The following is a 20,975-nucleotide window of genomic DNA, read 5'->3' as shown; positions in this document are numbered from 1 at the left end:
TGTTCTAGCATATTACACATTGCCATTTTTGCCATTTTAAAAGCACCACACTTTCTGTGCACTTACAAATTTGTGATTTCCTTGATTTTAGGAGCTTGGATGACTCATGCCACACTGTCTTGCAATCATCTTGTAGTCTGTAAAATCTTTCTTTCTTCCATGTACTGGACTTAACTTTGTCCATTCGACTTCCAGTCAGAAGGTACTCAAGGTCAGCATCTCCTTTCAAACCTGAAAAGACAGTGTAGGAAATCTTAGACTTTGTAGAAGCTCTAGAGGGAAACTGGCAGAATGTTTCATATATGTGTGATCACTGAATGTAATAATATAAAACACAGCAGTTTTAGTCTTCTGTATAACAACCCCCATATCATAGCTCATATTAAGTGACGCTGACTACAAAAGCTTCATGTCTTATGAAGCCCAGTAACAGTAACTGGGGAAAAGGAAAAAAAAAGAAAGAAATATACCCTCATACCATACCACTGGAGCACTTAATCTACAGACCTACTAGAAATTGGGATCTGGCACTATAACTTCATGTTCTTTTGCTTCATACTACAATTGAAATTGTAATGTTATATGAATATTTATTTTATTCATATGAAGTTAATCCCATATCAAAGCAATAATTAGCATGTGTCCCATGTATTAAGAAAGAAAGTATGATACTATCATGCAGACAGCTGTAATAAAACAAATACTGCAATGTATCTAGACAAGCATAAAATAAAACAATGTATGCTTAGATGTATGCTTAGACTTGTTACCCGCGGTAGTGGTGCTGTGGTAGCATTGTTGCCTCACAGCAAGATGTTGTCCCATTCGATTCTCAGCTAGAGCGTCTTCTGTGTGGAGGCATGCGCGAATGGGTGTGCCTTCGTCGAAGGTTGTGCGAGGGGGCTGGTAACTCGGCACGTAAAATTCCACTACCAAACATTAGCGGACCGGAGTTCCGCTGTGGCGACCCCTAACAAGCCGAAAGACACTACAACATGCTTAGACTTGTAGACGTAAGGCAAAATCACTTTTGATTAGTGCTTTCATTCCCAACTGAACACAGAGCTTCATCAGATAAATTTGCAAATGTAATAACATCATATTTAAATACCAATGACTGGCAAACATTGAACTAATAAGAACAAACCCTACCAAGTACTTAGTAATATTTAAAGATATTTAAAAAATAAGAAGACTGGACTAATTAAATGTAAATAGTATGCAACCGTTTCTGAGTCACACGTTTCAGTAGAAGACTGGACTAATTATAGTAAACGACTCTGAGTCACACAAATTTCAGTAGAAGACTGGACTAATTAAATGTAAATAGTAAACGACTCTGAATCACACACGTTTCAGTAGAAGACTAGACTAATTAAATGTAAATAGTAAACGACTCTGAGTCACACAAGTTTCAGTAGAAGACTGGACTAATTAAATGTAAATAGTAAACGACTCTGAGTCACACAAGTTTCAGTAGAAGACTGGACTAATTAAATATAAATAGTATGTGACTGTTTCTGAGTCACACATGTTTTAGTAGAAGACTGGACTTATTAAATGTAAATAGCATGCAACCGTTTCTGAGTCACACATGTTTTAGTAGAAGACTGGACTTATTAAATGTAAATAGTATGCGACTGTTTCTGAGTCACACATGTTTTAGAAGACTGGACTTTTAAGGCCTAATGGCTCTCAAGCAGTGCTCTATGCATATGTTTATTTATCATAGAGGTTGATCGGTGTTGATCAGTGCAGGCCTTTATAGTCTTGTTTTACCTTGTACCTAACTGCTTTAGAAAGCAGCAGAGCCATGTACGGCTAGAACACAAATCATTAAACAGATCTAGGGAAACAAGTTACTCTTGTTCTGCATATTCCTGACAAGTAGAGCTCTCAACTTATTTGCTCAAGTATCAGGGACAGAGCCAAACATAATCAGGGACAAAGGAGCAAAATCAGATACATTTTAAATCTAGCTCTAACTCTATTAAAAGTTAATAAAACAACATAGTTTGCACCGACATGCAATTTATGAACAATAAGAAATATTAAACCAAAATGAGTGGCATTATTAACTGAATGTAATCCTCAGTGAGTTACCAGAAAATCAGAAATTCTGTGAGGGAAAAACCAAAAATATAAGGCAAAATCAGGGACAGCTGAGAACTCTCCCCACTACGAGCCTCAACATGAGCTTGACACCAAGCCTACCTCAAATAGGCTATCCCCTGCAGCTCAGCTCCTCCAGAAACACCGAAACGCTAACCCTCACCTGCCGGGCTTCCTTTCTACTCTCTGCTGTGGCCATTAAAAAGCAATACCTCAAGCCTACCTTAAACAGGCTATTACCTGCAGCTCAGCTTTCCCAGAGACACAGAAATACCAACCCTCACCTGCCAGGCTTCCTTTCTGCTCTCTGCTGTGACCATTCAATAATAGTAACTGTATGTGTCAAAATTAGTCAAATAATTAATTTGTGTCCCTGCCATTGCTTTCCCTCACTCTAGTGGCAAGTACAAATGTACTGGGTTGTACTGTCCCCACTCCTTCTGTCAGTACTCCCCTAGACACACACTCATATTTTGGCCTGAACTAATCCTTTCAACATCGCTAAACAGCCTTTATCTCCCTCGTCCTGCCTAAAGCTATCTGGGCAGTGAAAACAGTTAAATACTTGCTTACCTGTATGGTTGTTTTTACAGACAGGTTTTGAGAGTTCTGTCCCCTGTGACCCAGGTCACTAACCTACAAAAGTTCACTATCAGCCATTTGCCTTTTCCAACACTAGGCGCTCAGCTGAACAGAACTAGGTAGCTAGATATCTTACAACTCCTCCCCTGACCAATCAGATGAGGACAAAGGTTTTATAGGTTCATAGGTTCATAGGTAAATACTAGGCTATCGGCCCAAGGGCCTACGTAAGCCTAGCTAACAAGGATCCCTGGCTTACGCCACCCAAGAAAGTCATTTTCCTGTGCCCCTGTCGAGCAGAGCCACAGAAGTGATAACCGGGGTGTATTTCCTATTTCTACAAAATCTGAACAGTTCGAAGAAGGCACAAATCCTTAGTCCACATAAAATGCTTTAATAAATAATGACTCTTCAGTCCACCAAAGCGCAAAACATAAATGACTTTTCAGCCCACCTCAGTCCTAAATAGCGATGGTACATCCAAGCTAGTGTCACCATTCATAACACTTGTTTGAGATTTCTGAATCCTGCTACGCACTGTTGCCAAAGGCGCTCCTTTCGCGCCATTCTCATATTTCGATTTAGTAAGCATTTCCTGGTTCCCCGGAACACCAGGAGATGGTGTCAGCAAAGACTGGCTGGCAGGTGTCAGCAGCTCAATAAGCTGCGATAGCTGGTTCGATAGCATGTCAATCCTTTCAGTTTCCCCGCCCCTCCACTGAGGAGTTTGCCTAGAATTTGTAGCCTCTTCAGATTCCATATAAACGAAACAAAACCAAAACCAAAAGGAATCACTGCTCCAATGTCAACCAAACACTACAAAACCTGAACAGTTCGAAGAAGGCACAAATCCTTAGTCCACATAAAATGCTTTAATAAATAATGACTCTTCAGTCCACCAAAGCGCAAAACATAAACGACTTTTCAGCCCACCTCAGTCCTAAATAGCGATGGTACATCCAAGCTAGTGTCACCATTCATAACACTTGTTTGAGATTTCTGAATCCTGCTACGCACTGTTGCCAAAGGCGCTCCTTTCGCGCCATCCTCATATTTCGATTTAGTAAGCATTTCCTGGTTCCCGGGAACACCAGGAGATGGTGTCAGCAAAGGCTGGCTCGCAGGTGTCAGCAGCTCAATAAGCTGTGATAGCTGGTTCGATAGCATGTCAATCCTTTCAGTTTCCCCGCCCCTCCACTGAGGAGTTTGCCTAGAATTTGTAGCCTCTTCAGATTCCATATAAACGAAACAAAACCAAAACCAAAAGGAATCACTGCTCCAATGTCAACCAAACACTACAAAACCTGAACAGTTCGAAGAAGGCACAAATCCTTAGTCCACATAAAATGCTTTAATAAATAATGACTCTTCAGTCCACCAAAGCGCAAAACATAAATGACTTTTCAGCCCACCTCAGTCCACTTGTTTGAGATTTCTGCTACTGACTGTTGCCAAAGCCAGGGCCCTTTTTTCGCCCATTCTATATTTCAATTTCAGTTTCATTTTTGGGTTCCCTGAAACACGGAGATGGTGTCAGCAAAGGCTGCTCAAGAGGTGTCAACAGCTCAATAGCTGCTGATAGCTGGTTCGATAGCATGTCAATCCTTTCAGTTTTTCCCGCCCCTCCACTGGGAGTTGCTAGAATTTAGCAGCCTTCAGAGATTCCATATACAAAACAAAAACCAAAACCAAAAGGAATCAAAACATAAATGACTTTTCAGCCCACCTCAGTCCTAAATAGCGATGGTACATCCAAGCTAGTGTCACCATTCATAACACTTGCCTAACATATAAAGCTATGTCAAACCCAGAGCTGTTGGACATGCTACACCTAAAGAAATCCAATCCCTCTGAGCTACATGCTCTAGGGACCTAAACCTTGTCATCAGAATAAACAGGACATGCTGGAGGGATAAATTCCTGTCCCAGTGACTTCCCATACTCTGGAACAAGCTACCCATGTATGTCAAGCAAAGTTTCTCATTAGCACTCTTCAAGAAAAATCTTGATGAGAGGATGGGAAATAGGAAATACACCCAAAACCAAAAGGAATCACTGCTCCAATGTTCTGCTCTACCATTGTAGATGAACCATCAGACTGTTGTTGGGGTGGTTTTACTGGTAACCCAGCACGAAGTATAGGTTTGTAAAGGGTATCTCTTTTCTTTAAAACCTCATGTTTAACTGTCAAAATTAGTTTTAAGGGGTAGCCCCTATCTAAAAACATCCCTAGAAGTTGAAACAACTCACATTTAAAAGTATCAGAGTTGCTCACCACTCTCGACAGTCTGACCATCTGCCCCTTAATAATTCCCTTCTTCTGGTGATAAGGGTGACAACTACTACAATGGTACATGGGATCCGAAAAAGTTTCCTTCCTGTGGATACCACTTTCAAGAATCCCTTCATCAAAATTCAAATGGATGTCTAAATAACCTATCTCACACATAAGCCAAAAGTTGGAGAACCTGAAAAAAGTAGTGGTGTTATTTAAAAATTGAAGGAACTCATCGGAATCCTGTTCAGTCCCTTTCCATAGAATCAGAATATCGTCCAAGAATCTGTTATATAACAGGATCTTGGGCATAAATTGAGATGTGAAGATATAAGATATAATTTACTTCACAGTATAGCAGTACCAAGTTGGCAAACATGGGAGCACACTTGGCTCCCATGGCCACTCCTGCAATTTGTTGGTAGAGCATAGGGGTATGGTGGTAAATAAATGTATCACGTCTATGGTAAGAAACATGAAGGGCTCAGATAAATTAACACCCCTAAGTCTTTCTAAGCAATGCCATGAGTCCCTTAAAATATGTTCAGATTCCCCCAAAACTATTTTGATAAAAGAATCCACAAAAGCTGCCAGTGGCTCAGTTTTAGATCCCTTAGCAGCCACAATGGGTCTAAAAGTGGGGTTAGAAATGAACCTGTGTGTCTTCGGTATGCTGAAAATTACTGGAATAACAGGATGTGGAACCGAAAGATACTTGTGTTCTTCCTCATCTAACATACCATGAAATAGTGCATCTAACAAAAATAAATCAATTTTCAAATAGGCCCTGTTAATCTCATTGATACTGGCCCACGTATAAGTAGACTGGTCGTTTAAAATTTCAGACATCCTGAATGCATAGTCATACTGTGACATAATGACCATGCCCCCACCTTTGTCACGTTGCATCAAATGTAACTCATGATTATTGGCTAAACTAAATAGTATTTTTCTCTCATCAGTGGCCAAGTTATCTTGAACCATTTTGTTTTTGTTAGAATTCAAAATCCTTCTCATGCCCCATGAGGAGGGCCATGATTTCTTTAGAGAAAGCTTAGTTAACAGCAAAAATTGCAATAAGAACAGGATTAACTTACTGGTTGATCTAAAAGAATTGGTCTTTAAGAATAATGTTTTGCTCTTTGAAGGGGAAATTTTACCAACAAATTGCAGGAATGGCCATGGGAGCCAAGTGTGCTCCTGTGTTTGCCAACTTGGTACTTCTATGCTGGGAAGTAAATTATATCTTCACATCTCAATTTATGTCCAAGATCTGCTGGAAGCAACTGGTGCACTGAGTCCATTTCTATTTTTGTGGAGAAATTCCTTAGGAATCTGATTAAACGGTCAGACTATATCTTGAAGGACACTGAACATTTTGTGAGAGACTTATACAGATTTGCATGTGAAAGAGAGCAACAAGCATGTAAACAACAAATGCTGTTAGTTACCCTTGATGTGGTGTCACTTTTCACTGTTATTCCAAATGATTTTGGGATTAATAGTGTAACTCAGTTAATGCTTGAAACCAGGGAGTATGATAGAGATATGGTGGACCTAATACGGTTACTACTAGGTCTGGTACTGGAGAATAATGTGTTCATGTTCAGGGACAAGGTCTACTGGCAATGCAACGGGGTAGCCATGGGAACATCATGTGCTAACAGTTATGCGAATGCTGTAATGTCCAAATGGGAACAAGATAATTTGGTCGTGGGCAACTTTAAAGATGACATATTATTTTTTCGCAGGTTTATAGATGACCTCTTCCTTTTATGGGGGGGTCTATAGAACAGCTAATGATGTTTGTAGACTATATTAATGCTTCAACACATTTCCTTAAATTCACCATGAACTGTTCATATACTGAAGTTAGCTTTCTAGATGTCTCTATTATACAAGAACTTAATGGTGCACTGAGCACTAAAATGTTTAGGAAGGGATGTCATGTGAACAGTTTACTAAGAAAAGATAGCATGCACCCTCAATACATTTTTCAGAATGTTGCACAGAATCAAGCTTACAGGGCCACTAGATTGAATGCTAGAGAAACAGATCTTGTGGAACAACTAGACAAGATAAATATAGAACTAGCAGAGAGGGGCTATGACCAGAAACTTGTCAATCAAAGTATTAGGACAGTGAGAAACTCTAGACACAGTAGAGCCAGACCCTATTTCTCTGAACAGGTAGAGAGTGATTTATGCAGCAGAGGTCAACAGGAACAAATCTCACAACCACTTAAAATGTGTTTTAGCTATTCCAGAAATATAAGATACTACACAGACATCATAGGCAAGCATTGGAATATCTTGACATCTGATAAACAAGTTAGCAACCTGATAGGAACACATCCACAGTTTACTTTTAAAAATAAGAAGTCTCTAAGACGACGACTTTGCAATCCCAGATACCAAATCAGGACTGAGGATACACCAGGGACTAAACCTTGCACTAGGTGCCAGTTCTGTAAATTCATAAATCAAGATATAGAATTTCTGCATCCAGACACTGGTGTAACTTATACACTAAGAACCAGTGCAAGGTGTGATACTTCACATGTGGTTTACCTTGCTACTTGCAAAGTATGCAGTAAATTCTATGTGGGAAAGACCAATAAACTATTAAGGGATAGGATCAGGGAACACCTATACCATATTAAGAAGGGCAGTGTGGTCAATGCTTTAGCAAAACACATTAAAGACATGAATGATCAACACATCTTTACATTTATGGTATTAGGTAAATGTTATGAGAACTTGAGGGGTGGTGACACCAGAGTTCAACCTGAGAACCTGGAGGCTAAATGGATTGTGAGATTAAGAGCTAACACAGGACATGGTCTTAATGACCATGTACCATTGAGACCCATCCTGAAACATAGACCATTACGTAGGTAGAATCTGTTACATTTATGTGGTTTATGTGTATTTGTAATATGTATTTTTTGTAATATTGCTTTTCTGAAATGTGGTTTTTGCAATGAAGTTTTTTATATATTTTACTATGCATTTTACTGTGGGCTGAATACAATTGTTCTTTGTGCCTTTAAGAGTATTCTCTTTTTAATCATGTGACTAGATAATGCTTAGTATAAGAATGGGTGTGTTGAGTGCTGCTTTTTATACACCTGAAGAAGCCTTATGGTGAAAGCGCTTGTGTGTCTTGTAATAAATCAGCTGAAGAAACTGGAGCCTTGCCTCTGCCTGCTTTTATTCTTTGGATTTGTTTTGTTTTTTTGCAGAGGGACCTGGTTACTGTTGGAATTATATTCTGCTTTGCTTATTTTTGGTTCTGCATTTTGCGACGGATCCAGGGAGATGGCCACAGGAATGCCTACAGGAACAGAGAGCATTGAATTGGAGTATAATCCTGTTTCAAAAATTACATGGACTGAACTCAATGTCAATCAATTTATATTTAAGGTGAGCGAGAAAGCTAATCCATTACTGAATAATGAACTTGTTCTAGATGGAGATGAATGCATGAATATAAACATTGTGGCACTGAAAAGTGAATTATTCTTGTTAGAAAAAGATTTGCTCAAACTAAAAAGAACACAGTTTGAGAAATTTCATCTCCAAACTTGTATTACTGAAGGCATTGTGCCTCGGGGTTTGAGAATTCTTAAAATGCATGCTCAAGCGGACTGTGACCCTTTACTATTAAGTGAATGACAGAAATTAAATCTACAGACCAGTGCTGGCTACTTAAAACTATTGTCTGACTTTGCTGAAAAAGAAGAAACAAAATTACTACTTCAGATCAAGAACAAATATCTTGATCTGTGTAAAAAATATGACCCTGCCTCGATTGTGAAGCCAATAAATGATATGCTTGAGAATGCTCATGTCTATTCTCACAAGTTAATACAAATCAAGTTAAAAAAATTATATAGAGACAGTCTAGATTTTTCATGAGGCCACGTCTTTATGTGGCCAAAAGTGGCTAACAATAATAACAGGAACAATACTCAAACCCCTGTAGTTGAGTCAACCAATCAAGGAAGCATCATTGAGGTTCCCGCTAATCGGACAGCTGCAACGACAACTTCCATTAATCGAGAGCCTGAAGACATCCAGGAAATGGATGAGGGGAGGGCTCAGATAACTAGCGACCTAGGTGGCACCACGCCGATGACTGAGACAACAGTGGTAAGAAGGAAAACTATCACAACCACAGCACAAGTTCATCAAGAAGTGACTGGTGAAGCTTTGAATAGATGTGACCTTGATGATGGCATCCATACTTCTTTTTTAGAAAGCCTACGACCTTTAGGTCTGATTTTCCCTCTTCCAACCAGGAACAGGTCTGTAAGCCGAGGAAGAGGAGGCTTGAACCATGGACAACAGAGAGGGAGAAGTATGACCAGAAACAAAAGGAAGCACCCAGAAGGAACGGTGAGTCCATACACAATAAAGAAAGCCTTCATGAACAGCAAAAATTAATAGTTAACTTATCAACTCATACTCTATCTAGATATGAATGTAATGTGTTGGAAAAAGGACTTTCTTTTATCCCGACTGCTGACTCTGACATTACTGAAATTGTTTTTGATATTAAGCTATTTGCACGCAATTTAATGCTGAAAATTATGTATGCTAATAATGGTGAAAATGGGGAATTTATGTTTAACAAACCAAGCTCTTTTTTACCCAAGTTAAATCCTTTGGTTTCTGCATTTGAACAGTTATGTCTAGATGATGTTTATAGAGTGTTTCATGAACAAAAATTACACCCTAGTGGCAGCAGACAGTGCAATTTATCCATGGATGAATTTACAGCATTAAATAATTTACAAACGAATCCATGTATCATGATACGCCCTGCAGACAAGGGAGGACAGATTGTAATTTTGAATAGGGAAGATTATGACAGGAGAATGCTTGTTTTATTAGCTGATGACACATTTTATAAAGTTATTACTTTATCACAAGTTAATAGAATGGTTGAATATGTACACAACAAGCTAAGGGAAATAGCCAGGATGGGTCTCATTGATGAAAATTTATTAAAATACTTCCTTATATTTAACCCCACTACCCCAGTGATTCAAGGATTACCCAAGGTACACAAAAATAGGAAAAATCCTCCTATGAGGCCCATTGTAGCTGGAAGCAACAGGTGCACTGAGTCCATTTCTATTTTTGTGGAGAAATTCCTTAGGAATCTGATTAAACTATGGGCAGGATTCATGAAGCCTCTGTATAAGAGTTACAAGGCTTACACGGAGGCTGCAGTTAAACAGTGTGACATCAGCATGTCATGCATATGCATGAGGGCATGCTGAATCACACCTAAGGCTTACACGGTCCGTGGAAGACAGTAGGGGGCGTGTCCGTAGGCCGAGCCCTGCAAACGGACACGCCCCCAGAAGAGTAAAAGTCCCGAAAGTAAACCCCCATGACAGAGCCCATGTAAATGTGAATAAACACAACACATGCCCCCACAGACTACGAACATAAAATGTACAAATGAACATCTTATAATTTTTTTTTAAATTGTAAAGATGTTTGCCCGTGAGTGCTCTCGTTTGCGCGGGTGTGCCCGTAGCTTAGCCACAGTTAGCAGTCAGTGGAAAAGCATATAAGAACTAAACATGCAAAATAAGCCAAGAAGCAATAGCGTAGTGGTAGAGACGTTGGCTGAATAGCAGGCAGTCATGGTTCGAGCCCCCACAACATCAAATTTTTTTTTTGTGAAATAAGCACGGAACAAGTCCCTGACATATATGTACACATATAAAATTAGATTTATGTAAAATGTAATGAAATGGGCCATATATTGTGAAGAAATGTGAGATAATAAAAAAAAAACAAATGTCAGATGTGCCTATAGCTGAGCTACAGTCTAACAAGTTGAGTACATCTGCCCGTAGGTGAGCAGTGGTTTAACAGGTGTAAAATGAGTGCCCGGGGTTGAGCAGTATTTTAACATGCTGAAACTGTGTTCCTGTAGCTGAGCTGAGCGTAATATGCGTGCTGACAGCCAAATGACGCGTAAACCAGCGTACCCCATTTACGCGGAGCTGCACGCCGCACCAACAAGCTAACCGACGGGCAACGTTGAGCAAGCTGTAACAAAACTGCCTTTACACAGACACACCTCCTAGCCTGTGTAGATAGTCATAAAATATAAAAAGCAGTGGCCAGGTTCGAACCCAGGATACCATGCACCATAGTCAAGATACTGAACCACTAAGCCATGACAGCTGCTCTTAGAAATGCAGTAATAGCATATATATAGGAATGAATAGAAAGAGGAGCATGACAAAGCAGGTTTTGTGAAGCTGATACAATTCCAAATTGGCCAATCACAGATAAGTGTGGGAAAAACGGCATATATAAGCCCCATAGGTGGGTATACACAGCATAACCGATTGTAGAACCAACTTGCAGCCAGAATGTCAGGTGTAAGTGAGGGTAGTTGCTTTCGAGCACAGAGGTGGGGCATTGAGGAGTCCAAATATATGGTTTGGCTCCTTGTCCACAATCATGAGGCCCAACTCATGCAGGGCCAGGTCCTGTGGGGAGCATATAGGGCTGAGGCGTGGGACTGGTTGGCTCATGATCTCACCAGTGCCACAGGGATACCAAGGACTGGTGAGCAGGACCATCACCATCATGCGGACCTGAAGAAATGGAAGCAGGACCAACTGAACCATTGGATCCAGGAGGCCCGGCAAATGCCCAACGCCCCACTACTGAGTAAGTTACATGTAATTATTTATGTAAGAAATTAACCTAGCTGATATTATGGAGATGTGTATTCCAATATTACTTTATTTATATTACAGCTGCAGGTGTCCGTTCTGTGAACCGTAGAGCCTATGGCGATAGGCTGTCGTGGTTGTGCCACCAGGCAGGTCAGTAATCCTCTCTCTGTAACTGTAAATAAATATATAAGTATGACAGTTAGCAAAAGAGTGCAGTGTAGTCACTAAGTAATAAAATGTGCAAGTAACAGTGTAAGAGGGTTTGCAAGTATTGCTTGATTACAAAAGTGTGATGCAGTCTGTAATCCAAACAGAAAAATGAAACAAGTCTGAAATAAAGTCTGAAATAAAGATGCCCCACCTGTAATATAATAGTACATAATCTGCAGCAGGCTGAAAAGTACAGCTGCAGAAGCTGAGTAAAACACATGTGAAATATATCCCTGTTGAAATACAGAAACATGAAAGAAGTGAGACTGTTGGAAAGGATTGTTATAACTACAGGTAAAACATGTCAATAAAGCCTAGAATAAAGTACCATCCTGAATTGTAAAAATAAAACAAGTGAGAGAGTGTGAGAAAGAGTTATGAATCCACCAATAAAGGAGTAATAACTCCTAAATAAAGTATACTGCAAATGAAAATGTTACTGCAGCTGGAATGTGTATCCCAGAATCTGGATATGTTGCTCTCAGTCTGCAATATGCAGATAGTATGGTTGTCTGAAATACCAAACATCCACAGTTGTCTATAGCTATATAAAGCAAATGTAGCAGGATGATGTAGCTGAACAGAGCCAGATATGAATGTGTATGAATAAAAATGAAAATGTATATTGATGTAGCAGTAACATTCCTATCACCAACTTGAAGTAGTTATCACATAGGAAACTGTAGGCAGAACTGTAGTGTGTATATATCTGCAGCTATTAGAAATGCACAGCATATGTATTGGTATTTGAAGTTGTTAATTAAATTTTCTTCACCCTACCCTATAACCACATATAATCCATTCCACGTGAAATTGGTATGTGCAATCACAATTAACACCCCTGGACATTTGTCCTGTTGGTTCATACATATTTGCATGTACGTTGATGTATCTGCCCTGTTCATACATCCAAACCTGATGGCCTGTTGCCATCAATCAACCCTGCATGTTGTTGGACTGTGTATTGCTGTTCAAAATATGCATGTGTTATGCTTGCTGTTCAATGATTTGAATATCTGGGTGTTTGGTTAATGGGAATACTAATGCATGCTGTTACAACTAATTGTGAATGGTATTGTACGTTACTAACCCAAACTGTCATGACATAATGCAAAACATAGGATGACAGGGAAGGCGGGTTCCAGCGGACCCACCTCTCCCTCCTCAGCTGGCGAGTGCACCTGGCAGTAGTGCCCAGGCCGGACCCTCCTCCGGTGGCCCTGTGCCACCTGTGGGTGGAAGCGCTGCAGGGGATGGGGCTCATCCCCCCTCTGCAAGTGTGGCCGGAGGAGAACAACCACTCACCCTCCGTAGTGTCCGGACTGTGGTGCATAGGGAAATCCAGGAAGCTGTTCTTGGGCCCCTACACCAGCTTAAGGCACATGTGGCACAACTAACGGGCGTGCCTGCTGCCCGGCCTACACAGCCCCCAGCACAGCCCCGTCCTGGGCCGTGAAGGCACAGTGGCAACTGCCCATGGGTGGTGATATCAGTTCCACTGTTGCCATCTGTGGGCTCATGGGCTCTAGATATCCAAACATCCGTCCCCGTCAATTGTATAACCCCCCCCACATGTGTCATACACCGCCCCTGTATGCGTCTTTTTGTCTTGTCTGTTAACCTACCCAACCTACCTCCCCAGCTATACCAACTTCCTGTACCTGACATACCACTCTCACCTGAAAAAAAAAAAGGGCACTCTGTACCCACAAAAAAATTATGCCCCATACATAGCTGCCCATTTCGCACACATGTCTGCTGGACATGGAAACTGTCAATTACAATTGGCTGTACAACAAGTACTATTGTTGTCCACACACCTCTCTCAGGGGTGGAAGGTTTCAAATGTCACACCAAATTACAAACATAGGCACAGCTGTTGCTGATGAAGAAATGGGCAGCTATGGGCCTTACCTACATCCCTCCTGCAAAATCCGAGCTTGTTTCCCTACTGTCTTACCCTCTTTGTGACCCCTTTTTCACCACTTTCCTGTCTCCCCATTTTCATTTCTTTCAAAGAAAATAGCTGGTGTGCACAAGTAAGCACTTTTAAGCAGTTGTAAGCGGGTGTGCGCGGAGCTGAATGCCAGTGCGCATGCGTGAGCTCCACGCAAACCAGCGCTAACCCGGTTACAACTGCTTAAAAGTGCCTTAGTCACTCTGAATGACAAGTCCTGTAGTCTGCTCAAAAGCAAAATAAAATCCCACTGTCAGTCCCGAACTCAGGACCTTTGAAACAGTAGTCTGCATGACTTACCACTAAGCCATGACTGTTATATAAGAACATTGTGCTACAATAAATATATCATGTAATAGTAGGAATGAATGTAAAGGGAATATAGGATGTGTAGTATACAAAGCACGTCATGTATATTTACTGTCAAATGTAGTGGATTTCTAGAATAGTAGTGTGTGAACAGAAACAGCCATGCTAGTTGGTAGCTAGTAGGTAATAATGTCACTGTAGCACCTTGCAAGCCACACACATACTCACAGCAGGATAATCACTGCCCATACCCCACAACCTCTTACAGGAACACATCCGGACTAAGTAATAAAAAATGTGGAGCAAAGGGCCAAAACAGGGACACATTCCAAATAATGCTACAACAAACTTAGACAGTTGAGAGAGTAACAGGTTCTGCATTTTGTTGGATGTTTGGAAGGGTATGAAGTCTGAAACTGAACTGTTTGTCACTATAGTCTGACTTGAGCCCACAGTGATTTGCCAGAAAAGGCTGTTTATGAGATATTGACCAAAATATGAGGCAAAAATGTGGACAACCTGCAAATATCTGTACACTTGAGAGGTTTGACACTGCCATATTTGAATAGTTAAGAGCCTAGACTTAGCAACAGTGACTGAGTTACAGGGATGCCCCACAGACTCCCTGTGAAATGTACAAACAGTAGGCAGAAAGGTGTTACAACACATGCAATGGTAACTATGAAGTACTGAAAGTATGCACCACTTGCACGGCAGAAATAGTGTGGTAATACATATGCTCATGCTATCCCACAGTCACAACTGCAAAATACCAGACAATTTAATGGGTGTACCCCACTGATATGTACCATTCCATGAGGCAGATAAAAGATGCACCTGAGAGTCTCTGGGGCCTGCTCAGCAGCATACTCAAATACCCTAATAGATGTCAAGGCCCACACCATGGCCAGACCACACTGCATGCAGTAACACCCTAGCAGATATAGCAAGCATTCCAAGGTGTGAATGTACATGAAAATTAGGAAAGCCACAGCAACACACTACAGTCAAGACACCTAGCAGGCAAAAAAGTAGTGAATGTAAAGGGCAAATATTGAAGCCATAGCAACAAAGTGCAAGAGCCGCTGCTATATTCCAGTTACACTACGTCCCACAGATAAGCACACACACCCACATTAACAGTAGTAGTAGTCTTAGGTGTCAGTGTACATACACACTTAGTACAGGAAACTGGAGAAATGAATGGAGAAATGTTAATCTACAACACAGCCAGAAATATGAGAGGGATACTAACCTTTACACTCACAGAACAGTGTCCACAGCATACCAGCATGGTCCCTGCCCTTAAACTCTGAAAAGGCTATGCCTATCTCACATACCTTTTTATAGCACTGTCCTGGAATCACAGTGAGAACTGCAATCAGTACACAACTGGCTGCATGCAATTAGCAAATGCTGGCTAACAATTGTTGCAGAGGCCATCCCATGGACATATGCAGATACCTACAAAAGCATGCTGTACTCCCAGTCCACACATGCAATACTTTCATTTCACCCTGTGGAGGTAGGGAGAGACAGAGAGAGAGAGAGAGAGAGAGAGAAAAACATACACAAACAAAACCAGTTATCAACAACCACTCGAAAGCTGACAACTGGCAACTGGAGCAGCAGGACACCAAACCAGACGGCAACACAAGCAGCTGTGACAAACACAGGTAATGTAAAGTAATACTTTAAAAGTCTACATACTGTGAACCCTCCATATGTGTCATTGGTCTGTATCCATATGTATATGAAGATGTGCATAGGGCAGGGGACATACAGCAACTATCAGTGAAGGCTGTACATACATATGTATGTGAGGGCATCTATGTGCACATATCAATGTAGGTTGAATGTAGGTTGTAGTGCAATGTACAAAGTAGGTTTCACAGTTATGTATGTTTATCAGTATGTTAGTGTGTGTATACAGTTTTGTAAACAGACATGTTGATATACCTATCTATCATATGGATACGTATGTATGTCAATATATGTATGTATGTATATATATATATATATATATATATATATATATATATATATATATATATATATATATATATATATATATATATATAATATGCATATATGTATACATACATAGAGAGGGATGTAGGAATACATAGACAGATGTAGATAGATAAAATATGTGCAAACATATATATGTAATACACACATACAGATATAGATATATGTAGATACATATACATAGACAGACAGATCTGACTATCTACAGATATGACTGTATATGACAATCTCACACTCCACCTGTCCCACCCCCTCTGTCACTCTCACCCCCTCTCTGTCACACACCCTCCCCTCTCCATATCTATAGAAATATATGTACATCCATATATATATGTGTATATGTATACAGACATATATATATATATATATAGACATATATATATATATATATATATATATATATATATATATATACATATAGATATATAAATATGTATATATACATATATATATATATATAGAGAGAGAGAGAGAGAGAGATGTATATATATATATATATATATATATATTCTGAGTGAGGCACATGTGTACAGATGTATTGCAACAGGTGCCTGGTGACAAAGGCATGGAGTGAACACCAGTGTCAAAACTGGAGTACCATACCCCATTTCAAATCACCTACACCAGTAACCACCAGATATGTGATTGGCTGCCCACCACTGCATGTGTCAGGGGTGAACAGGGTCATAAATGTGTACAATAGTCCCCCCAATGATATTCACAGTGGCACACTATTCTTGGAATACCTGCACATGGTATGTGTCAGCAGACATGGTGTGTCAGCTATGGACATGTAGGTCAGTGTACCCCTCCACACCACACAATGGCTGCCACAGTATGTACCTCACATGACAGCTACAGATATGGAGAAGGACACAGTGACATGTACAACACTGTGACAATGCACTCAAACACATTACCAATGCACAGTGACTGACAACACCACAGAGTACACACATACTACCCACATAGAGGTTACCACTCCTGGATTTACATACTTAAGTCACACCCATGACAGATGTCCAACAACCATAGTAACACCTCACACCATCCACAACCTAAATGACTGCTGTGTGTCTTGTGTGACACTGCAGTAGAGAGCACATGGCAGAGGTACAGGTTCCTACCCACAGATAAGACATACCCTGCAATAAACCACACAGCATTAAGAAGCAAGACTCCCCATCAATACATGTCACACATACCCCTGCTGAATGTTAGTCAGATAGGTAATATGCCATATGAGTCACCCTGTGTAACTGTTTGACAGGAGCAGGTACCATCACATCACATGTGTCACAATGGTCAGGGTAGCAGAACAGTATGCTGCTGTAGTCCCAGGGGCAATAGCATATTGTATTGTATTGTATTGTAATGTATTGTATTGTGTTGTATTGTATTGGTATGTAGAGGTGCCTCCTTCGTGGAGTGGACCACTGCTGCTGTACGCCAGTGTACAGGTACATATCCTGTAGTCAGGCTAGTGTTACATAGCACTTCTATATGTGTGTTTAGCTCCTCTTGGAGTTCATGTAGCATGCAACCGGGGATATCATCAGGTCCCATTCATGTTGTGTTTTCTGCTTTTCTGAGGGCGGCTCTCCCCTGGACATCTGTGATGACAGGGAGTTTACAGTCAGCTGGGATAAGTATGTCTTAGTTTGGGGGAGAGGGAGGGGGGAAACCTGCACTGAACCTGTCTGCCACAATGTTGCCAATATCTGTGGGTTCAGTGAATTACTTGTTGTTGTGTACTAACTATGAGCATATTGGAGGGTTTCTGACCAGGTTGCTAACATAACTGAAGAAGGCCTTGTGGTTATCTGTAGTGTCCCCATTGATTTCCCTCTCAAAGTTGCCCATGGATGTTTGTATGAGAGAAAATAGCTCCTTACTAGTGCTGATCAGACATGCCTTCCCTTTATGGAATTATGCTCTGTCTTGCAGTAGCTTCCATCTTTTGTTATACAATCTGTCTATGGCTGGGGTCCTCCAGACAGGATGCTTTCCCTTTGTGGAGAGTGTCTTGGTCTTATATGGGATTGCATGATCCATGCATTCTCGAAGATGTCCATAGAAATCATTTGTGAAGGGGTCAGCATTGTGGGTTGTGTCTTCCACTGGCCCAGTGGGCTTAAAGGATACCATGTCAGTGTTACGAAGTGTAAAGTTTGCATTTGAAATGTTATTCACTGTAGTCATTTGTGCTGGTGGAGGAGGTGGGGTATGTATATCCAGGGCAATTAGTTTGTGGTCAGCTCACAGTAGTTGATGACGTACCCCATACAGTACCTCGATACAAACCCCCAGAGTGAGGAGGTGCTTTGGACCTGAATCAGTGATCTGACTGCTGGGGTTTGGTAGTATGTTGTATGGAGTGTGCCAGGTACTGTTGCACAGTTGTTGGCTGAGCACTGATACCTGGCCATTTACATGTGTATCCACCAATAGACAGACAGATGCTATATATGTGAGATATGTTGTATCACAACAGTCGAGTAGCATGTGTAGTATGTGTGCCAAATTCTGCTGACATATTTTGCTGATATCATGTTATTTTCTTTTTCAGGACCATGGCTCACCAGCGCAATCCAGAGTACTCTGCAGCTGAGGATGAGGAAATACACCAGAGCCTGGTGCGGGATTATGCAATACTCTTTTCCCGCACCAGCCAGAATCAGCAGGAGAGGGCTGCACTGTGGCAAGACCTGGTCCATCGGGTAAATGACACAGGCACGCATAATAGGACATATGAGCAGGTACGACATCACTGCAGTGATTTAATCAGAAATGTCCATCAGCGTGCATCGGATATCCACAAGCAACAGGTTGCCACAGGTGGTGGGGTGGCTACACCCCCCCCCACTCACCAGACTGGAGGGACTACTCATAAGTGTTGTGGCTCCAGCCCGCCAACAACAACAACAGCAGCAGACCTGCATTATGATGGAGGCTGGAGCCACACAGCAGCAAGACTACGAGCATGCAGGTAATATGCCATATGTATAGTTGACTGTTGTGTACACTGGTAGTTAATGCATGTGTAAGGTGTGTCCTTGGTTTGTAGCTGTCATCATAGTATTTAATGTGCAAGTGTGATATTCTCAATATCAGCAGCTGACCTGTGAAAGGCGACTGTTGTACTACTGACCTGTATCATACTCAGTAACAATGGCACAGTTGTGCCCACTGACATTAATTTCCTCACTTCTGCAGGTACCTCCGGTGTAACAGCAATGCAGCCTATCCATGCTGGTGAGTGTGTATTAACAATACCTTTAATAGTCTTGATAGTAATAGTAATATTAGGCTCACTGAGTAGTGCTCTGTGTATGCATGCAGGTGTGTCTGTGTCTGTGTGTTGATATCTCGCATACTGAATAGTGTGCAAGTGTGCAACTGTGTGCAAGTGTGCAACTGTGTGCAACTGTGTGCAAGTGTGCAAGTGTGCATGTGTGCATGTGTGCACCTGTGCATGTGTGCATGTGTGCACCTGTGCATGTGTGCATGTGTGCACCTGTGCATGTGTGCATGTGTGCACCTGTGCATGTGTGCATGTGTGCACGTGTGCATCACTGGTGACATTGTGTAGACATTGTAAACTGTGTTTCCTGTTTCCCTCCCACAGGTTCTGGTGCTGCTCTGGTGTCATGCAGCAGGGAACCTGAATCAGGTGCCACGGGTACTGATAATGATGACATCTGTGTAATGGCACAGGAAGGTATGCCAGGGTCCATCATTGGTCAGCCAATTGACAGCACACAGCTGTCAACCACATCACGCACAGTCATCCTGCCAATACACCCTTTGTCACCAATGTCCCTAGGTGATGGACAGGATACAGTGGGCATTGACCAGGGTAATGTGGTATCTGTGGCACATGCTTCCCACACAGCAGCCATGGGCATGGCCCTGAGATGGTACCACACAGACAGATGTCCAGGGGTTCTCGTGGGAGCATCAATGGGCATACTGCCCCTGTCAGACGTGCCCACAGAGGTCTTACAACCTCAGCTATGTTTCGGGCTGTCATGCAGGCACAGTCACGTATGGAACGGTACACCAGACAGGGTCTGAGGGAGCTGACAGCATGTCGCACAGCCATGACTGACAGTATGCGTGACATTGCGGCTGCCATCCATAATTTCACCGATGTCATAGACAGACGTTGTGGGGACATATTAGATCGGTTCCACAACTACATGTCCATGAGCCAGGGCAATGGTGGATGGTTGAGGCATTGACGTGGGCGTATGCTAGCAACAGCAGCAGCTGGCAGTCATTGCAGACAACAGGGCCGCGTCCCCCCCCATAGTGCCAGCAGCAGCCCCAGCAATGCTGGGTCTGTGCTGTCATCAGACCGCCCCAGGAGACCACGTGCACATGGCTCTGGACAGGCCCGACAGGGATCTGTGTCCAGTCAATGAACACCTGCTTCTGATGACAGTACCCAGTCTGGATTGGTACCGGATACGGTCCGTAGCACCCCTGCAAGGCACAGGTACCGTGTCCGTGGCCAGAGACACTGATCTGTATGACCTGGCAGGTACAGTTTGTGGCTGTCCACAAACACCAGTATCTGGCAGCCATGAGGTGGAACTGTGTGCATCCATACACACATGCGAATTGACAACACCTAGGGCTACCGCATACACGCACACACTGCATCAACATTGCCCCACCTTGTACTGCTGTCCCTCACCAACACACATACAATGAAACTGTGCCACCTCCTGCAATCTGTAACATCAGTGCAGGTACAGGTTAACATGTTGCTGATGCAC

The 20,975-nt window shown here is 41.8% G+C and overlaps 1 protein-coding gene across 2 annotated transcripts in view; it reads right to left on the bottom strand.

Moving 5' to 3' along the window:
• Positions 1–20,975, bottom strand: part of PLCD1 (phospholipase C delta 1) — a 1,599,641-nt gene that overhangs the window by 1,443,229 nt on the left and 135,437 nt on the right. For both annotated transcript variants that reach the window (XM_044067556.1, XM_044067555.1), the window contains exon 2: positions 67–231. In XM_044067556.1, the coding sequence (XP_043923491.1) occupies positions 67–231 (165 nt within the window). The remainder of the gene's footprint in view (positions 1–66; positions 232–20,975) is intronic.

The sequence above is a fragment of the Protopterus annectens genome, chromosome 3.part1 (assembly GCF_019279795.1).
Source record: "Protopterus annectens isolate FY-2018-M chromosome 3.part1, PAN1.0, whole genome shotgun sequence".
NCBI classification, from domain to species: domain Eukaryota; kingdom Metazoa; phylum Chordata; order Ceratodontiformes; family Protopteridae; genus Protopterus; species Protopterus annectens.
Note: the sequence above shows the minus strand (reverse complement) of the source record. Positions and strands in the feature narration are given on the sequence as shown.